This window comes from Macaca nemestrina, chromosome 9 (assembly GCF_043159975.1).
Source record: "Macaca nemestrina isolate mMacNem1 chromosome 9, mMacNem.hap1, whole genome shotgun sequence".
Classification (NCBI taxonomy): Eukaryota; Metazoa; Chordata; class Mammalia; order Primates; family Cercopithecidae; genus Macaca; species Macaca nemestrina.
The window spans coordinates 81,767,277-81,789,054 of NC_092133.1; the positions used below are offsets into that span (position 1 = coordinate 81,767,277).

At 42.2% G+C, this 21,778-nt stretch overlaps 1 protein-coding gene across 2 annotated transcripts in view; it reads right to left on the reverse strand.

Moving 5' to 3' along the window:
* The window catches only part of LOC105495984 (glutamate ionotropic receptor delta type subunit 1), a 796,883-nt gene that overhangs the window by 31,130 nt on the left and 743,975 nt on the right, over window positions 1-21,778 (reverse strand). For both annotated transcript variants that reach the window (XM_011766002.3, XM_011766003.3), the window contains exon 13: window positions 17,556-17,751. In XM_011766002.3, coding sequence (XP_011764304.1) covers window positions 17,556-17,751 — 196 coding nt within the window. The remainder of the gene's footprint in view (window positions 1-17,555; window positions 17,752-21,778) is intronic.

The following is a 21,778-nucleotide window of genomic DNA, read 5'->3' on the forward strand; positions in this document are numbered from 1 at the left end:
TTGATTTCATATCTCAGTGAACAGAGATGCTATAAACATATAACTGCAGTTATCTTTTAGATATAATAATTTTCTTTGAATAGATACCCAGTAGTGAGATTGCTGGGTAGTTCTATGTTTAGTTTTTTGGGAAATCTACATACTGTTTTCCATAGAAGTTTTAGTAATTTACATTCCCACCAACACTGTAGAAGCATTCCCTTTTCTCTGCATCCTCACTAACATCTGCTATTTTTTGTCCTTTTAATAACAGCCATTCTGACTGGTGTAAGTGATATCTCACTGTTGGTCTAATTTGCATTTATCTGATGACTAGTGATGTTCTGCATTTTTTTCCTATGCTTGTTGGCCATTTGTATTTCTTTGTTTGAAAAATGTCTATTCATGTCCTTTGCCCACTTTTTAATGGAGGGACAGATAGCCAGAATTTGTAAGAAACTCAAACAACTGAACAACAGCAACAATAACAGAAATGCCTTTTCTCTTACGTTATCTGCCCTTTGATTTTTAACTTTGTTTATAGAATTTTCAATTCCAGGTCATAGAGAGCACAGCATGGTATGTTGGCGAGAACAAGGATTTGGAGACAGGCAGACCAGGTCTTTCTTTAGCATCCTTGGCCACCTATCTGAGCCCTCTGAGCTGAATGCCCTCACCTAGAAGACAGGAATAGCATGCCCACCTCACACACTTGTCACAGGAAAAGACAGTGTGGTGCATTGAAGAAACGCAAACAATAACACACTATTCTCATGATCATGACAATCATTACCTGCATTATCTTATAGCTGAAAGTTTGGATCCTGATAATGCAATTGCCTTGGAATAAATAACACTTGAAATTGTCCTCAATCATCAGTATAGTAAATTAGAAAAATTGTTAGACTAGGCTGGATCACAGTCTTGGCCCAATTACTGATTTCATATCAGTTTATAAAAATGGAAGAGTGGCACAGATGGTCCTTCAGGTCTTCTCCAGAACTGGCATTCTTAAAGTCTATGATATAGACTAGTGGCTCTCAAAGTGTGTTTTCTGGCCAAGCAGCATCAGCTCACTGATGAACTTATAAGAAATGTAAATTATCAGGTCCCATCCCAAGACCCACTAAATAAGACTCTTAGAACAAGGTCCAAAATGCTATGTTTTAATAACCTTTACAAGTGATCCTGATGCATGCTAAAGTCGAGATGTAATGATTTAGACCTCTGGGTCAAATAATTTCTGATCTTCTCTTGAACATAGGTTTAGAAAGGGAGATAGTATTAAAGCTCCAGGGTGATGAATTGGAGTACTGAATGGAAGAAGGGAAACCATAGAGTTGAGAGACCAGGGCTACTAAAAACACATTTTAAAGGAAAGTCACATGTTTTACCAGCTATTCTCTTCCCTTACCATCAATTCCATTCCCTGAATTTCTTAGAAAGTTCAGGATAAACTTCCGCAGTCCAAATTGTGTACACTTTCCACCCAAGGAAATTGAGGCTCAAAAAGAACTGTACCCAAGGCCACAGAATTAGCTATTGGCAGAGCTTCAATTTCTCCTCAGATCTCCTTGACTGCAAATTGCCTTCCTCTCTGTCACATCAAAAGTTCAGTATCAGTAGCCCCAAACAGCCACACTGAGCCCCCTGAGCAATTGACTCTGTCCTCATGCTGGTTTTCTCCCCTCTTCTGCTGCCAGATTCTTGTCAAGTCTTTGTTAATGACATCTGCCTCCAGCATCTGACCCTTTGGAGACATTATGGCAGCATTCCCTTTTAGGGCCTCCAGCACTTTGGGGAGGAATAGTTTTATTTAGTGAGCCAAAAATTGTCCTAGTAAAATAAGGTTTCTTATATTTTCAAGAAAAAAGAAGCTGGTTTGGTACAAAGGAAAAAGAAAAGTCCTAAGTTGGAAAAATCAATGCCTCTTTTCTCAAATTCTGAAGTTGTACGCTATCAGCAAAACTAGGGACTATAAATAACCTCGTCAGTAGGGCAAAGGGACACATTGATTTTTCAATGATTTGTCAAAATTTTAAATTGTCCAAAGACCATGATAAACAATAATCTAATCTGAGTTATTCCATGGGAAAAATTAAGATGACCTAAAAGAAAGAGTAAATCTGTGTACCCAGATACAAAATAGATTACAAAGGGAAAAGAATACAGAATGAAGAATGCCATCCCAGGAAATTTAAACAACTTAAGAATACATGAATTCAGGGTACACAGACGACAAACATACATATGGTCAAATAGCCCATAAAGTACAGGAACAGGACTGTGCAGATACTCCGTGTGTGCCAGGTACACACATATGCACACCCACCCACACCCACACCCACACACACATAAGGAAGAATGTAAGCTTGACCATGCATGTCCTGTTTGCTCCCCTAGCATGATGTCTGGCATAGAGTTGGTGCTAAGTAAATATGTGTAAAGTGATTGAATAAAAGATGAAGGGATGGCAAGCAAAATCTGGGAAGCCAGAAGCCTTGGTCTTGGCTTGACTGAGCTGCTGAGTGGGGTACATCCTGTTTGCCCCTCCTGGTCTGCCCTCCACCCTTTTCCACCCTGAAGTCTCTTCCAGAGGCTTCACAGACAGCATTAATGGGCACCCTTGGCCTCAGTTTCTAAAATTCAAGAATAAATAAAATACTAATAAAACAACAATCATGACAATCAGCACCATTTGTTCAAGCAAACGTTCTCAAACTCGGAAGCCATGAGGATCACCTGGAGGACATGTTAAAACACAGATTGCTCACCTCCCTGTTGCCCAGCTTCTAATTCATTAGCTCTGGAGTAGAGTCCAAGACGGTACATTTCTAACAAGTTCTCACATGATGCTGGCAGTGTTGGAACAAGGCCCACCCTTTGAGAACTACACTGTTAAAATATACTTTTTAATGTTTTTCTTTTGTTGTTTTGAAATGGAGCCTTGCTCTGTCGCCCAGGCTCACTGCAACCTCCGCCTCCTGGGAACAAGCGGTTCCTGTGCCTCAGCCTCCTGAGTAGCTGGGACTACAGACATGTGCCACCAGGCCGGGCTAATTTTGGTATTTTAAAAAAAAAGTTTTTATTTTATTTGAAGGTGTGGGATACACGTGCAAGATGTGCATAGGTGTTACATAGGTAAACGTGTGCCATGGTGGTTTGCTGCACCTATCAACCCATCACCTAGGTATTAAGCCTCACATGCATTAACTATTTATTCTGATACCATCCCTCCACCCCCCAACAGGCCCCAGAGTGTGTTGTTCCCTTCCCTGTGTTCATGTGTTCTCATTGTTCAGCTCCCACTTATGAGTGAGAACATGTAGTGTTTGGTTTTCTGTTCTTGTGTTAGTTTGCTGAGGATAATGGCTTCCAGCTTCATCCATGTCCTTGAAAAGGACATGATCTTGTTCCTTTTATGACTGTAGAGTATTCCATGGTGTATTAATTTTTGCATTTTTAGTAGAGATGGGATTTCACCATGTTGTCCAGGCTGGTCTTGAACTCCTGACCTCAAGAGATCCTCCCGCCTCAGCCTCCCAAAGGGCTGAGATTACAGGCGCGAGCCACCATGCCTGGCTCTTTCACATCACTTCTAATCTTTACAATAACTCTGATAAGACCTGGTATTATTATTCTTATTATTCAGGAGCCCGTTAATTTGCCCAAGATCTCACAGCTAGTAAAAGATGGATACAAGATCCAAATCCAGTTCTTTCAGAACCAAATCCGATTCTCTATTCACTATGCTATGCTGCCTTTAACTGAGCACTTGACTTCACTGAAATAAAGTTTAAGTGAGACCCATGAAACTATACCCCGAGGCCAAGGTGGCTTTGCTGTCTGAAGCAGCTTCTTCTTAAAGTCTGTTTAGCCATAAAGGGTTGCTGGGAACTGGCAACACGAACTGTGCTGTGAGGAGAGAGAAGCAGCAAAATTGCATGCTATCCCAATTAACATTAAGGAACATCCCTTCATGTGCTGGGAGACCATCTCCAGAGGCTTATGTGGAAGAGCCTCATCCTCTAACTCCATTTGTGGCTAAGTATTCCTTTATGGCCTTTGCTAAAATGTCAGAGCTCACACAACAGCCTTGGAGCACTTTGAGGAGCTATAAAAGAGGTCACATTCTGACCAAAAAGATACAAATGGACTCTCATTCCTCACAGCTGAATAAGCTGTGGGCTCTACCTGTCGGAATTTACAGCTTTGTAAAGTCAAAAGAACCATAAAAGTTCACTGGTAGAGGGCTGGGTGCAGTGGCTCACATCTGTAATCCCAGCACTTTGGGAGGCTGAGGTGGGCGGATGACCTGAGCTCTGGAGTTCGAGATCAGCCTGACCAACATGGAGAAACCCCGTCTTTACTAAAAATACAAAATTAGCCAGGTGTGGTGGCGCATGCCTGTAATCCCAGCTACTCGGGAGGCTGAGGCAGGAGAATTGCTTGAACCCAGGAGGCGGAGGTTGTGGTGAGCCGAGATTGCTCATTGCACTCTAGCCTGGGCAACAAGAGTGAAACTCCATCTCAAAAAAAAAGTAAATAAAGTTTACCAGTAAAGGGGCTTTACAGGGGTAGTGGGGGAACTCCTGCACAGTCCTGATGGGGGCACCTCTCTCTATCCCTCTCTCTCTCTCTCCCAAACACACACACACACACACACACACACACACACAGAGAGAGAGAGAGAGAGAGAGAGAGAGAGAGACTACAATTTCAAAATATAGGACCCAGAGCAAATCTTAATATCCTCATGTTATAGAGTGAAGAGACCTATCAGCTGTTTATTGGAGCACCCCATCCCAGTGGAAACCACTACTTCTACCCAAATATGTTTTATCTTATGGATGATCACAAGATAATGATGACAATGATAATAATAGTAGTAATAACAAAAAGACACAAAAATGGTAGAAAGAGACAGCTAATTTTTGGGAAAATAATTTAGTTTTTTTGAGTTTTGCATTCCTTATTTGCAAAATGGAAACACGCCACAAAAGATCCTCAATGGTGAAGATAAAGTGCATAAGCACAATGCCACACATGTCAATTTCTATGTAAATGTTATTTTTTTTCACTTTTTCTTCCTTTTTGCTCCTGAATAAACATTATGCCAATAAAGTGGAAATAAAACTAAGCTACACAAAACTTGCCAACAATCTGGCTGACATAATAAATCAAAATTATTTTCACCAGAAATTTCTTCTTGATTTTAATGTAATCTAATAACAAAACAATTCAGTTTAAAATGTAAAAACTTAAGTCATAAAACCCAAAGCAATAATATTCAATGGAACAAGCAGAATGGCATCAGCCCACATTTACAGCCAGCACTAAGGTGAAGCGTATCAGACCTGGGTACAAAGCAAATTACAGGGTAGAGAAAATCTGAAAAAAAAAAAAAAATCAGATTTAAGCGAAGTCAATATCCTCCCACTTCCTCTAATAAGAAGTTTGAAAATAATCAAGGTTAGCATGATGGCATGGATATTGGTTTGATTCCAGAGCTTACTCTATCAAATTATAAAAATTGTAAAAGAAAGTAATTGCAGAATTCATAACAAGATTTGCTTGGCAATGCTCAAAACCCAAAGCAGAATAATTTAATAAGGGAGGCACAGTGGGGGTTTTCCTTGATCTTTGGACTGTATTATCCCAAACCAGTCGTCACCAAACAGAATTAAACGGCAAGGAGTTATAAAGGGGCCAACTTAGTCAATTGTGTGGCAACGGGCTCCAGTAAGACTGACTCTGCCACTCAGGCCCAGGGCAGAGGACCCCCTGCCCTCCCCTGCCCCCTCCTTGCCCTTACTGCAAGTGGACCCCAGAAATTTTGCTGCTCATTCATGTTTAAGAAAGATACAGATGAATGCATTTCTTCCCACTCTCATTTCTTACTCATTGAACATTTACTTTGATTTTTGAAAGGGTAGGAGACTTTGAGTAAGCGCTTTATCCCTATGCCCACCTCTGTCCTCGGCCAGCCCTAAGGACAGACAAATAAATAAGAGGCAGGCCTCACCGTAGAAAAGCCCCAAGTCTAGCAGGGCTGTGACAGAGCAGGGCACTGAGGGTTGGATGGCATCTGGTGAGGCTGCACTCTGGGATGACCTGTGTAGTAAGGGGAAAGGGAAACCCCAGGGAAGGCTCAGAAGACACTAATGTTTCTGTTACGGCCTGAGGGATAACCAGGAACCAGCCTGACAAGCAGAGAAGGAGACTGGTGCTCCAAGCAGTGTGCGAGAGCTGAAGCTTCATTCTAACCACGAATTTCTTCCATTTCTGTGGAGTGTCACAGGGTAACGACAAGGGCGCTGGAGTGAGAAGAGTTCAATACTGACTCAAGCTTGATTGTCAGCAAGTCCCTTGCCCTCTTGGAACTTCAGTTTCCTCATTAATGAACTGGTTGTGCTGAAGCACAATTGACCTGATGCACGGGAGAAACTTAACCTCACACCTGGTCCAGACCAGGTTTCTCTCATGGTAGCTGTTGTGATAAAATTAATCTCCTGATTGTCCAAACATTGACATAAGGCCCAATGGAGGAAAGGGAGACCCAGGATAAAATAAGAAAGGATACAAAAATATTTTACTTTTGAAATAATATACTGTCCCAAGTCCGTTTTTGTCTTCTCTTCTAACTCAGTTTTAGGAGGAAAAGTGTCACGTCCACTTTTACATATTAACTGAGTTCAGCACTAGTAAATGGGTTGATGAATAAATGAACGAATAAATGGATAAAATACAAAATACTTCACAGAGTAAATCACTGCAGAAATCTATATTTAAGGAAGAAATTTACATGTCCATCACTTCTGATTATTGAACAACCATAGACCTCTAAACACGATCTTATTCAATTTCCCCAATTAGCCACAGTTTATAATGGCAATGCCCAGGAAAAAAATTTTAAAGAAAATGATTGCTGTTCCACTCTAGTCCCCAGAATTATAAATCAAAATAAAGCAAAAATACCTGCATACACAAATAACTTGTACAAATATAAACAGAAAGAAACAAAAAATCACAATGAAAGATATGAGAAAGTAGAAAACACTAATTTATTTTTAAAATCTTAAGATAAATCACAAGGATTTGATGAAAAAAATCCACTGACAAATAAATATTCTTTAGATCCCAAAACTAATAATGTAATTCATTCAAAGCTCTGCTTTTGGGAATATTCAATAATATTTCATCAAGGGCTTTAAATGTTTATATCCTTTTTGGCATCATAATTCTACTTTTGAGAATTAGACCTACAGAAATAAATGTAGTAACTGAAAAACATTAGGCATAAAGATGTTCATTACAATGTTATTTATAACTGTAAACAACTGGAAATGACCCAAATGGCAATCAAGAAAGGAATGTTTAAATAAAATTTTTACATCCATTTACATTTCATAAAATACTAATTAGTCACTAAACAATTTTTATGAAGTTTTCCCACATTGTCAGAAAAATGCAGGATAAAATATTTTTATAGCAATATAATTATATGCCATGTTTGTAGAAATTCTAAAAAGACTAGACAGAAATACACAAGAGGATTCCCGGAACTGCATTTAGGTGGTGAAAAAAAGAAATCTCTTAAACTTTTCTTAATGGGGACTTATTACATGTAAATCATAAACGTATAACCTAAAGATTTCCTCTCGAAACTGTTTATTATTTTAAAAGTTGATATGGATTGGGGGATATTTGAGTGGATCTGCCGTTGGGTGGACTGCAGAGTCAAAGCATGTGAAAAAGGCTTAGGCACATTTTAATTGGCCACGGCCTACAGAACTCAGGAAGCTGAAGCCCAAGACCATGGGAGAGATACTGAAGACAGTAACTATGAAGCAGTGAAAAGACCACTGCCCTCATTCTCCTACAAGGAAGCTACACATTTAGCAGAAATAAACTACTACTAAAGCTACACATTTAGTAGAAATAAATGTGGGTTTTGTTCACATGGAGTTCAACTGTTTTTTCCTGCCTCTCTAATTTCCTTTATCTTCCTGTACCTTTTATTTCTTGCTTGCCAGTTTGCTCTCACATTCTCACACTTTTAACTTCAAATCAGAAAAGGAGTTGAGACTTAGAGATTACAAAATATGTGTTCCTAACATGACTATCTTGGAAAGCTTCTTCTAACTTCACTAAGTATCCCCGCTCTGGGCATCCATATTCTTTCCCACATTAAATCAATTGCAGCCGTTTGCTGTCCTCTAGAACTTGATTCCTTAACAAAAAGATTAAGTCTGAGACTTCATATTTTGAATTAGGTGATAATGAATACACAACATATAAAAATTAACAGGGTGGGGTTAAAACAGTGTTTAGAGGGAAGTTCATAGCTCTGATACTTATATTAGGAAAGAAAACAAGTGTAAAAGTAATGATGTAAGTTTTAACATTAAAAAGCTAGAAGAGGTAAGATAAAATTATAACCAAAGTAAAATAGAAGAAAATATTTTATGCACAAAAAAGTTGAAATCAATAAAATATAAAAACAACAGTGAAAATCAGTGAAGACAGAAATTGGTATTTTTGAACAGAAAAACCATGCTCATAGATTGGAAGATTCAGTATTATAAAAATGTAAGTCTTCCCTGAAATGATCCTTATATTAAATGTAATAACGATCAAAATCTCAACAGGCATTTTTGAAGAAATTGACAAAATGATTATAAAATTCAAGTGGAAATGTAAAGAATCTGAAATTGCCCAATCTTGTAAAAGAAGAAAGAAGTTGACGGACTTACAATACCTGATTTAAGGAATTATTTTAAAACTTCAATAATCAAGATATTTTTGTATTGGCATAAGAGTAGTTATATGGATCAATGGAACAGAATAGAGAGTCCAGAAATAGACCAACACATACATGGCCAGTTGACTGTCAATCAAGGCATGTAGTCAATTGATTAAATACAAATTATCTTAATAATGGTAACAGGTCAATAGAATAAAATGAATAGGCAAGTTACAGACTAAGAATTATATTTGTAGTACTTATATTTGATCAAGGACTTCTATCCAGAATACATAAATTAATGAATATAAATCAGCAATGAGAAGATGGAAAACCAAATAAATATTAACAAAAAAAGCACACATTTTATGAAAGAAGATACATGGATGGCCAATAAGCACATGAAAGCATGCTCAGCATCACTAGTCCCCAAAGAGAAGCAAATTAAAATAATAATCAGATTTATGTTCATATCCACTAAATTAGCTGCAACCAAAACTACTAGCAACACTAATGCAGGATAGGACATTCAGCAACTGGGACTTACAAGTATGTAAGGATTATATTACCAGAGGTGATGTAAAGTAGCATAACCACATAGGAGGTAGTTAGTTTCATAATGACCTAGTAATTTCACTCTTTCAAATTTAGCAAAGAAAAATGGAGACATATCTCAACAAAGTACTTATATAGTATTGTTCATATTGTCATATTTATGGTAGCCCTGAATTGGCAACAACTACAGTGTATGTTAATTGGAGAATAAATAAACAAATCAAGGTTCATACAATAGAATATCATCCACACACACGCAAAAAAGAAGTACTGATATGCACAACTCCATGGGTAAATCTCATAGACATTTTGTTGGGTGAAAGAAGGAAACACAAATACATATATTCTGTATAATTCCATTTGTATGAACTACAAGAGCAGGTAAATTTAATGTGTGGTGCTAGAAATCTGTAAGTGGTTTTCTCTGGGGATGAGGAGAAGTGTCTAGAAAGTGACAAAAGAAAATTTTTACAGGTGATGGAAATAGGTATCTTGTTTTGGGTGATTATTACAGAATTGCATAAATTGTCTAAACTCATGAAATAGATACTACATGTGTATTTTAATTGCACCTCATAAAAGACTAAGTGCTATTGCCTTTTTTAAAAAATCTTTTTCGTGGCTGCGTGCGGTGGCTCACATCCGTAATCCCAGCACTTTGGGAGGCTGAGGCAGGTGGATCACCTGAGGTCAGGAGTTTGAGACCAGCCTGGCCAAAATGGAGAAACCCCTTCTCTACTAAAAATACAAAAATTAGCTCGGCATGGTGGCACATGCCTGTAATTCTCGCTACTCAGGAGGCTGAGGCAGGAGAATCACTTGAACCTGGGGAGACAGAGGTTGCGAGCTGATATTGTACCATTGCACTCCAGCCTGGGCAACAAGAGCAAAACTCCATCTCAGAAAATAAATAAATAAACAAACAAACAAACAAATATCTTTTTCTAACATATAGCAGTTGCTAAGATAGTTTGCTGACACCTGCTGAATGTATACCTTGTGCTACAATCCACATTGAATGCTTTAGACCCTATACATTGGTATACTTGCAACTAATCTGGACAGACCTTCCTCAAGTATCACAGATGGTACAGCGAGGTGAATATACTTGTTCAAAGCCACAGACTAGGTTGAGCATAAAATTTAAACACACATTTTCTAACTCCTAAAAGGAAGATGCTACTCAAACTACATTTCTTGAATGGATAAGTTCATAAATGAATGAATAAAGAGAAGATGCCATCCAAGTTGCAAAATAGATATAGGGTCTTTTGAGCAGGTACAAAAGATACAGACATGAATGATTCACCAATGTGAGTGCCTGAGAGGGAAGGAGGCTTACAAAATCCCCAATCCATACTCACTTGGAAGCAGAGAAATAACAGAATTTCTTGGATCATGGCTACAAGGGCTCTTGCTGTTGTAGAGAGCAGTATTTTTGCTTTGCACCACACAGGTAGCTATGTAGTCTACATCTCCTTCCATCATCTTGGTCAAATTTTCTTGATCTTTGAATCTAGCATCCCAAAAGTGCAAAGAAGTGCCCACCCATATAAGCCTCGCCCTACTCCTCAGTAGGAATTTCCAGCATGCCATGGAACTAGGAGCTGCCACATATGAGGTCACCTTTCTTACCTTGCCCTTTCCAAATGGAGGGTTATCTGGGTGCCAAAGTTCCTGATCCTACTGTGGAAGACTGCCATCCTTCTAGGGATCAGCTTCTCTGCCACAGGTGTAATCCCTGACACTAAGCAGAGATTGTGTGCAAGGAGAGCAACCCTGTCACAGAGCAGAAAGGAAGAGGAAGGGAGCAAATGTTGGTGCTAAGAGGTGATGCCCACATGCAATCTAGTGCAAGGACAAGCATTAGATCAGGGGTGGAAATAAGATTTGTGGGCCCATTTTCTTCCTGCATTTGCATTCACACTTTGTGACTTCAGCTATATTTACTGAAAGGAAAACACCACCTTTTGTTACCACCAAATGCTGACCTAAAAAACTCCTTTCCTCTGAAAAATACTATCTCCAGCCACAGGGTCTGAAACAAGCTACTCATCTATTTATTCAAAGGCCTCAATGAGCTGTGAAGATTGACATTTAAACTATTAGCGCTATATTCTATTTGACAGTGTTATTAAATATTAGGTTTGATTTATGGAAAGGCTTAATCAATTGGTGGTCCAGGTCAGCCCTGGCACTGAGCAGAAATTGGGTTATGCTGGATGTTGCTTGATGAAGTTGATCAAGCTAAAGAAAAAAAATCCCATCAGCAATATTAAAACCTGACTTCACGTGATGAAGTTATTATCATATAAATTTGAACCATTTGCCAGCTCAATTCTGCATCTCCAAGTTTCTGTAATGGATATTTTAATAGTTTGAAAATCAAAAGATAAAGTCACAGACTTCAATAACCGTTGCCATGACACATGGAAGGAGCAGTATGGCTGCCAAACATGGGAGTCGGGCGTATATCTTCCTACTTTGGTGTCAGAGAGGGAAGGAAATAAAAGCACAAGCAAAGTGTACACAAGGGGGTGGAAACACAATGAGGTGTAGAAAAGATGAGATTACCACCCCATGGGAAGAGGCATGAGTAGAATGAGGTTTTGGTGACCATGCCACTAATTACTCACATCTGTGTGAACCTTAGGCAAGCCACTTAGTTTCTCTGAGGCTCAGGTCCAGTTTCTACATCTTGGAGATAATAATCAAGTAGTCGGTTTCAGATGAAAGTATGAATGTATGTAAATGATCTGGCCCAGTGCCTGGGATGTAGAGATTGCTCAATAGATTTCAGACGGAGACCAGGCCAGACCAGCAGTAAAGCTGGGTCTCAGTGCAGTGAGGGAGAAATTTCTAGGCCATCAAAGACAGACCTAGAGGACAAAAAGGGGCAGACCCCGAGTGCTACAAGATGGTACAGAGCTGGATGATGCACTACTAGAGGCGCCTATGAGCTGTTAAACGGTGCAGAGCTGCAGCAGGAGCTTCTTAGTAGAGATGCCTGTGCACCATTCCATTATATAGAGTTAGAGGATATGCTACCTACTAATGGTGACTGTGTGCTATGAGATGATGCACAGCTAGAGGCAATGTCCCTGGGTTGCCCCTGTCTAGACCGGGAGTCCTCAAACTTTTTCTATAAAAGAACAGATAATAGATATTTTAGGCTTTGTGGGCCATATATCTTTATCATAACTATTCAACTCTGCTGAAATAGCAGGAAAGCAGCCATAAATAACATGTAAATAAATGAGTTGGGCTGCTTTCCAATAAACCTTTATAAAACAAGCTGTAGGTCAGATGTGAACAGGAGTCAGAGTTTGCCAATCCTCGGTCTAGTCTTTCCTTAGGCCTGATAGGTGCACGTGGCTGACAGAAATGGAAGCAGCCTCTCTCCTCTCTCTTTGTGATGCATCTTTCAGGACCAGGAAAATCTTATCCTCTACAGAAGGTTATCAAGAGACAAGCCTGACAGGAACCCTGGAGCTATTTCTCTTGTCCCTTCCACCATGAAATCTAAAGAGGGTAACCTGCTAACCGATGACAGGAACCTTGTCTCCGATTTATCTGCCTCTGCTCAGTCAGACAGCAAACAGATGACTCATTCAGGGACAATCCTGTATTCATTGAGACTTACTGGGTGCCAGGCAGGTTTGTTGTGAAAATGGTGTGTGGTAGTCTCTTAATAAATAAAAATTCCCTCCTGTCCCAAATTTTCATATTTGCCTCATCAAAGTCTGACAAGATCTCACTTGTCCTTATCTTAGTGGCCACTGGCATGGTAAATCCTTTATTTGCATCTTTTGCTACTGATTTTTTAACATTGTTGTATTCATGAATAAGACTCTATCTCCAGAGGGTTAGTGATTGCCTAAGTGCCGCCAATGGACAAGGAGTAGCTAGAACAATAAGGAGGTGTTTCTCTAATGACTCATCTCCAGGTTTATTATCCTCCAGAGGCTCAATGGTGTGTGTTGGCATGAAGGAGTGGGTCCCAGAGGTGAGCTAACCATGACATAACCCTTCTCCAGTTCTGATATCATGGACAAATGATTACTCTAAACAATTCCCCACCTAAATTGGTTTCATGTCATTAAAAGCCTTAGCACTCCCAAGGAGAAAATAACAGCAGCTCTCCAGGGTCACCCTCCGTACCAACCTCCTTGACTTTTGCAGCAATTAGACATTGCTCCGCTACCAAACACTTCCTGAAAATGGAGCTGAGTCACCAAAGAGCAACTGAAAATTAGAAGTGTGATTGTCTGTCAATTGCTAAAGAAGCTTCCAGAAGAAGCCCCTCGGTGGGCAACTCCTCACCTTTGCCAGGCTGCCCACATTGCATGGCAGCAGACTCTGTTTGGGATTTGGAGAGGCTGTTCCTCCCTGAATACTGGGCCCATAATTCCCTACTTGCTGGATTTGTCCTGCAGTTTCTGGATTCAAGTTGTCATCCTCACTTAGGGCACAGCCATCTCCAGACATCTCCAGACTGGTCTGCTCCGGGCTCAGGGATTCACAAGCTTACTAAAGCCATAGTCTGGGGGCAGGGAGCACAGGGGCCACTCCATAGAAGTAGGGAAGAGGACAAATTTCAGACAAGCATTTAAGTCCAGTAGTCATCCAAACAGGCACATGAAGAAGGAGGATTTGAGAGTAAATCTGAGCTTTTCCTCCAGTAAAAAAAAATGCAGCACACTTCATTGTCTGACAATACTATAAACTCACTTTTATGACACTAGTTATAAAACCCGTAACATTTGTCTAGTGCTGGCAGTTGGTTTCTTTTTCTTAGAGATCCAAATGCAAGAGAGAGATTTGTGATCTCAAAACCAGCTTGGGGTTCATAAAATGAAGGTATCATAAAAACAATCCATCCTATGTACTAAAAAAGTTAAATTCTATACCATGAAGTGATAGGCATTGATAAAAAATCCTTTGTTGGCATCCTTTGCTACTGATTTTTTAACATTGTTGTATTCATGAGTAAGACTCTAAATATCACCAGAGGGTGAGTGGTTTCCTAAGTGCCACCAATGGACAAGGGCTAGCTAGAATGATGATGAGGTGTTTCTCTAATGACTCATCTCCAGGTTTATCACCATCCAGAGGGCTCGATGGTGTTTGTTGGCCTTTCTGAGGCATAAGCAGGCAAATGTCACCTGCAAAGAGGGAAGGGGTGGGTACTTGTGAGGAGTACAGCATTGCCTTGCTTGGTCTGGACATGCATTTGGAAGAGTAGGGAGGTGAGCAGAATGAGGTCAATGACAACTTTTGCTTCAGGATACCCGTACATTTCTCCTGGAATGGCTGTCTTTTTGAATTAACTCATTAACTAATTTTCTAAAATCTCCTGCTAATCTAAACCTAACACCAACCCTGCCTTACCAACAATGTCCTTCTCTCTTCCCTGCTGCTTTGGCTCTCCCACCTGTAGCAACCACTGTGGTGAATCTTGTATTTTATCATTGCTTTGGATGTGCATGTGTATATTTTATACATTTTTAAGAGGGCATAATATTCTGTGTTACCTTCTATTAGTTGACCTGTATGAAATTGTCTTTAATGGTTTATTTTACTCAATATCGTCCTGCTAAGATTCATCCATTTCATTGTAGCCAGCATCTTTCTTTATATTGTTAATGGTCATTTGGATGGTTTCCAGGGTTTTGGTTCTACAGGAAGTGCTACCGTGGCCTTTCTTGTCTCCAAAAGTGTATGTGGACATTATTTTAGGTCGATACATTGGAGTGTAACTGCTGGGCCATACGGTATGTAAGTGTCCCATTTTACAAGAGAATGCTAAGCTCTTCTCCAAAGCGATTGTACTGAGCACACCCCCACCAGCAATTAACCAACTGTTACTCCACGTCTTCTTCACCACTTCTCATTTTATGCCAAACTAATTGGTGTAAAATGATATAATCTTTATGGTCTTGATTTGCATTTCACAGATCACTAATAATTTTGAACATCTCTTCATTTGATTATTGGCCATTTGTGTTGCCTCTTCCGTGTCAAGCCTGTGCAAGCCTCTTGCCATTTTCCTGTTAAGTTATTTGAGCTTTTCTTATTGATATATTCTTGATAGTAATCTTGCATTGGTTATATGTATTATAAATATCCTCTCCCAGTGTATGACTTGCCTTTTTATATTACTTAAAGTGACTTGTAATGAACAGAACTTTAACAAAGTCAAAAGTAGCTATCTTTTTATTTTTCTAAGCAGTGCTTTTTTTTTTTAGCATTATGCAATGAATCTTCATAAGACCCTGTGAGGATGACAGTACTGGCTCTCTCTGAGAGTCAAAGAAAGCCAGGAAAAGGAACTCGAAGGCCATTTGGCCCAGGCCTCACATGCACAAAAGGCCTTAAATCAACATTGTGTTCATTATCTTCAAATGAGGTCACCTACAGCCACAAAGATTCACTGTCAGGGATGAAAGAAGACCCTGCAGCTTAAGGCTAGAGCACCATCCTTTGCAGTGAACTGAGAACTATGAGGTTTTAATAAATCTTGTAAGCATGAGAATAGCACAGTTACACTGCATTCTATTATTATTGTCAAAGTATCACTTTGTTAAATCTAAACATTCAAAATTTATCATGATATGTATTGTCAGATCATTTAAATCTCTAAGGAGACCCCCAAATGGAAAGTTGCCCAGGTCTTTCTCAACTCCAAGAGTTCCCAGACAGGGAGAATGGTGTGCTCCATTTCACAATGTTGGTCACTTACAAAACTGGAATTCACACCTAAATGTGTCAAGCTCCAGAGCCTAGACACATTCTGCTGTTCAATGTGGCTAAGTGGCAAGGAAAAGTCATCCTGAGCATGGGATCCTGTACAAATCATCCTATGCACAACCATCTTCCCAGTGGGCCTCACTCCACATGGCACCACAGCTAGGTGCCCCAGCCTGTCACGGGATAGAGGCTGCACTCTGTCTGATGCCCATGTGTTTCCAAAGCAAAGGGGGACTCAGGCCTCTCTCCCTTGACCCCTCTGGGGCACATCAGGGAGGGGCTGGCAGATTGCTGAGGACCATGAAGGGCAGGGTGGTGGGCCTTAGTGGCCCCAGAGCTTGCCCCAGGCTGTCCTGACATCCACCGCTCTCTGCAGGAAGGCCAAGATGTCACTGGAGTGGCTAGGGGGCAGCACAGGGATGAGTGTGTGTGTTGGGGGGGGGGGGGTAAGGTGTGAGTGCGCCTGTGAGGGTATACATGAGGAGACTCCACAGAGGTGGCAGGATGGGTCTGGGAGAGAAAGGATAGGAGGAGACACTGAGGCAGTCGGTCTGCTCAGAGAGGCAGCAGTGCTGACCAGGGGGCTGTACATGTCTCCGGCCCTATTCTCTAATGACCTCAGGACAGTAGCTGTCGCATGTGGGGGTCACTGGACAGGAGGACCCCACCACCAGCAGCAAAATCATAACACCTGCCTTCATCCCACCACATTCTTCTTCATTGACCTCCAAGGGCTCTACAGCTGCACATGAGTGGATAAATGCCAATTCCCCAGCTTGGAACCCAAGGAGTCATGAGTCAGAACCATCCAATCCTCAGCTGTATAAGAGGATAATAATGCTGAATTCGAGTCATTGTGGGAAATTGACTGAAACAAATGAGCAACATCTAACAGTGCTGAAGAGCATCATGGGCTTTCTCCTCCCTTCTTCCCTCTGGCACTGGTATCTTCCCACTTGTCCTCCCAAGGCTTTGCCCGGTAAGGCTCTGTCCCAGGCTGTCTGCCCTTATCCCCATCTCTGAGGCACACCTCTTCTCACAGTACGGCCCCAGAGATGAGCCCAGCCCACCTGGCCGACCCTTTCCCTGTGTGCAGACTTCCCCAACCAGACCCCCAGGATAACCACAGTGGGCCACCCTCTCCCCAACACCCTCCCTTCACTCCTGCACCTCTTCCTTGGTACTCTGCTTCTGCTTTTGCCAAGTGTTCTCATCTGAGGTGGACAGGTCTCTCTGTGCCACCCTCCTATGAGCTCATGAGGAGGGTGGGCCAAAGGTCAGGCTTAATCTGCCTGCTCCTCCCCAGCCAGCACCACTCTGCAAACTTGGAAGGTCCCTAAGGAGCAGCTGCTCTACTTCTGCTGCCCAGAAGGGGCATCCACCTGAAGAACGTGTGTGATGGATTGCCCTGCAGGTAACAGGGCTGCTCAGAGTCAGATGCCTCTGGAGGTGTCTCCCACCTGGGGGATGACCACCCCATGGCCCTGTCACAGTGCACGTGCCCAAGCGCCAGCTCCCCGCCTACCTTCCTGATGCCTTCTGAAGGACTGGACACACAGTTGTCAGCCCCTCCGTTCTTGCTGATGGTCCGCCAGAGTTCGGCAAACGTGCTGTCCTGCTCCAGGGGGTTGGTGCCCTTGGCTCGGAAGTACTCATATACAGCAGAATCCCGGACGGTGCCATAAGACATCTCCACTTGTTTGGACAAGTCCTGGAAAGTCCTGAAACGCAGAAAGGCAGCGAGGCATGAGTACATGCTGTGCACTGCACACTGCAAGGTTACAAATGGGCTGCAAGGCTCTTCTGAAGTCCAAGCCCAGCATGGCCCACTATCCACATTCTTCATTCCCAGTCCCCCAAAGTTTGAGTCCCTCAGCCCGGAGAGGGCCTCATTCAATTACAGGTATGTTTTCTCAGTGTTGATTAATTCAATAAGATGACTGGGAGCCTAAAACCAGGTTCTTTACTGAACTGGAGGGATAAAAGGATGAATAAGACATGATTCTTGCCTTTAAGGAGCTTATAGTTCAGCTATAGAAGCAGACATATAGACAGAAAATCATAGTATCAAAGAGTCAGGGCAACATGAGAGGCTGTTTGCTGCGGATCTCCAACTCAGATGCCTGCAGAGGCTGCGCAGGAAAGAGGCCTATGTTGGCATTATGGACGATAATGATGGCTGGCCTGTGACACTCAGAGACAGCATGGGGAAGAAACGCACTCAGAGACCAACTGACTCAAGGTAAATTAAGAGGCATCCCCTCCAAAGCTTGCAGCTGTGCTAGGGGTCTAGGCAATTATTGACTTCGAAAGCTCCCCACCCCATGACCTCCCCAACCAATTTGGTTTTTGAAAAAATAAAGTAAATTGGATTTTTATATCTCTCCTGATTTTAAAATGTTGACAATTATTTAAAAGATAATGAAAAAAACAAAGCACTTCTGAAGGCCTTGGGTTTGCTCTCCTTAGAGGAGTGGCAGGTAGCTCCAGCCAGGTGCACATCAGAGGGGGGATTTCACGAAACAACAGCCATTGGCAGCCCAAGAGCAGACTTCTGAGCTAGGAGCAGAGGAGGAGATTCCTCTGGGGAAGGATGAATAGTCACAGCAGGAAGGACCAGTCGCTATGAAGATTTCACTTGCTTCAGAAGAGCGTACTTGGCTCAGCATGTTGAGAGAATGTCATGTACCAAACAGAATTGCAAAGTAAAAAAAAGCCCAGTGGGGAGCTAGCCTCTCTCTCCAGGTTCCAACCTGATCACTCTTTACTTATTTCTCTTCTAGAAATCTCAGTCTCTCCTCTTTATCAACCCACATCATCATCCCTCCCTCTCTCTGAGTCACCGTTTCCACAGGAAGAGCCAGTCTTCTCAACTGGATCTACACAACCCTCCATCTTCTGGTCTCATTTCTGGCTGTTCTCCCCACCTGCACACAGCACCGTAGCCAACCTTGAAATGAGAAATCCCACACACTTCCCATCCGTGGCACCAGGCCACAGTGCTCCCTCTGCCTGGAATACCTTTATCTTCCTCCTCTAACAACACCTCTACAAGCCCGTTGAAAATCCAGCAGCCAACAGCTGCCCCTTTCCTTGGGCAGCTGTCCCCACCCCAGCCTCCCTGTGCCCTCTCCACACCTTGTGGGCTTCTGTGGCAGCACGAGCTCACCGGGACTTCAGAGGCTACATGCCAGAGCAGAGACAAGCAAGGGCTCTGGAGTCCAATTACCTATCTTGCCTGTCTGCCCTCCACAACCAACACTGTGGTCCAGAAAACTTAGTTAACTTATCTGTGCCTCAGTTTCCAAATCTTTTAATAATGGAGATAGAAGCAGAGCCTGTGGCAGAGGATTGCTATGAGGATTAAATGGGATTTGTGTTCAGCTCTCAGAGCAGTCCCTGACTACCGTGATTATTCAGGTCCCCAGTGGACTATATGAATTGAGGACTGGAGCTGAAGGAGCCCCTTTTTTGCACCCATGGCCCTGGACCAGTGCTGACAGCAGCCTCCCCAGCCAGCACACAGTAGGCCCAGCTGTGGATGCTTCCCCTTGCTTCGGAGACACATGCCACAGCACTCCTTAGGTCCCTGCTATGTAGCCCAGAAATTAGTATTCGTTTCAATACATTAAAGATGAAAGGAAACATAAAATAACAAATTCGATGAAGAAATCTTTCTAATTATTGTTCATTATTTATATCTAATTGAAGCAAGATGTTCCTTTGCCTGAAGGGCCCCAAGGGTTGCAACTCTGCCGTAATCTGCCTGTAATGAAAGGAGGGGAATCTTTTTTTTCCCACATTTTTAAAAATTTTTCTCATGGTAATACAAACAAATACAAGGCTTTGATAAATGAGAAACATCAGGATGAATTACATAGTTGAGTCTAAATACTGAGCTGCTCTAAATTGCTGCAGTTTTCATGAGTGTGGAACGAATGGGTAACTGCCAGGGATCTCCAAACTGTTTCATCCCCACATTTGAAATGGAGATTTTCTCTCTCCTCTAGGTATTATTCATGAAGGTGCCCATGTCCAGAGGCTCAGGGAATATCTCTGGATAAGAAGCAGGCAGCCCAAATGTTTATGGCTTCATGTTCATTTCTGTTCCAGTAGACCTCACTGCTCCCACCCCAAAATGCCACCCCCATCTTCTTTGAATCTTACTGCTCAGACCCACGGTCATAGCCTCCATTCATCCGTCACCTCTAATAGCCACAAATTTGTGCAGAGGAATCTCTCCCATCTCAGACATGTACTTGATCTTTCAACAAAGGTTTCCAGGCTCACTAATGCCCAGCACAGGGGGCACTATTATCTTATTCCAGGGTGAATAAACTTATGGAAGGCTACTTGGGATGTTGAACAGAGGGACCCAACTATTCATCCACAAAAGCCATCATCTCCCTGAGGAAGTCATCCTCTTGTCACAGCACACAGTTTTGGAGGGGACACACAGGGAGGAATAAAGGAGAATGGGGACAGCCAGGCATCCAGACTGCCAAGCCAACACTGGCAGTCAGCGGAAGACAGATGCTGAAGTCAGACAGGACGCCCATTCAAGCAAGTGAGGGAGGCTTCACCTGGAGGAGGCTGTGCTAGCAGCACACTCAATTTAGAACTTTTCTGAAGTCAGTCTCTTCAGCAACAACTGCTACGAAGTGTCCAGGTACCTCTACCACAGAGAGATGAAGGAGACGTGCCCATCACAGGTGTGGTCTCTATTAACCTCACATGCACAATGCAACTCGCTGATGTCATTCAACCATTTATTTCACCAACAGTTCCTGAATGTCTACTAGGTAAGGCACAGTGCACACCAAGCAAGGAATACATGGCAGGCATCATCAAGGGGTGAGTTGTCAGAGAAGTAAAGCAACAGCGACCAAACAATATGAGAGACATTAAAATACAGGTCTGTATAGGGGATCCCAGAAGCACAGAAAAGTAGCTAACCCATAGGTAGGAGCTAAAGAAATGCTTCCTAGAAGAGGGAACATTAAGCTGAGTCAGAGAGAACGGGTAGAGGCAGCCAGATGGAGAACCAAGGGGTAGAATGTTCCTAGAAGAGAAGGTATTACCTGAGAAGGCATTTGGGTAATGAAAACAGGTGGCTTATTCGGGACACAAACCAGGGAGCAATTCACATCAGCTAAAAAGACATAGGTGATGGAATTTGGCAGTCCTGGGTGTGGATGCTCCCTCTGAATGCCTTCACTGTTTGACATAGACCAGTAGCTCTCAAAGTGTGGTCCTCAGAGCTGCAGTGTCAGCACCTCGGGCCTTATGAGAAATGCAAATCCTTGGGCCCCACTCCAGACATACTGAGTCAGAAATTCTGAGGGTGATGCTCAGCAGTTTATGTTTCCACAACCCTCCAGGTGATTCTGATGCATGCAAGCTCCAGAACCATGGACTGGGGCAAATCATTTAATCTCTGAGGCCTTAGATTTCAAAACTCATACCCAACTCACAGGGTTGTTGAAGATTAATGATCCCAGACATATACCTGGTACACAATTAATGTTTAACAAATGGTAGCCCTTCTAGTAGACTGCTTATCAGTAGTTCAAATGGTTGGAGCACTGGGCTCATGTGAAGGAGTCATGGGTAACAGGCCAGAGTAGTCATACCCAGATGGAAGCAAGCATGGGCAAGCTGCATGTCTAAGCTTCCAGGCTCATGTGATTGAAGCCTATCTCCCCATCTGCCCATCTGTCTCCCCATTGAGAAGCCTATGGCCCATCT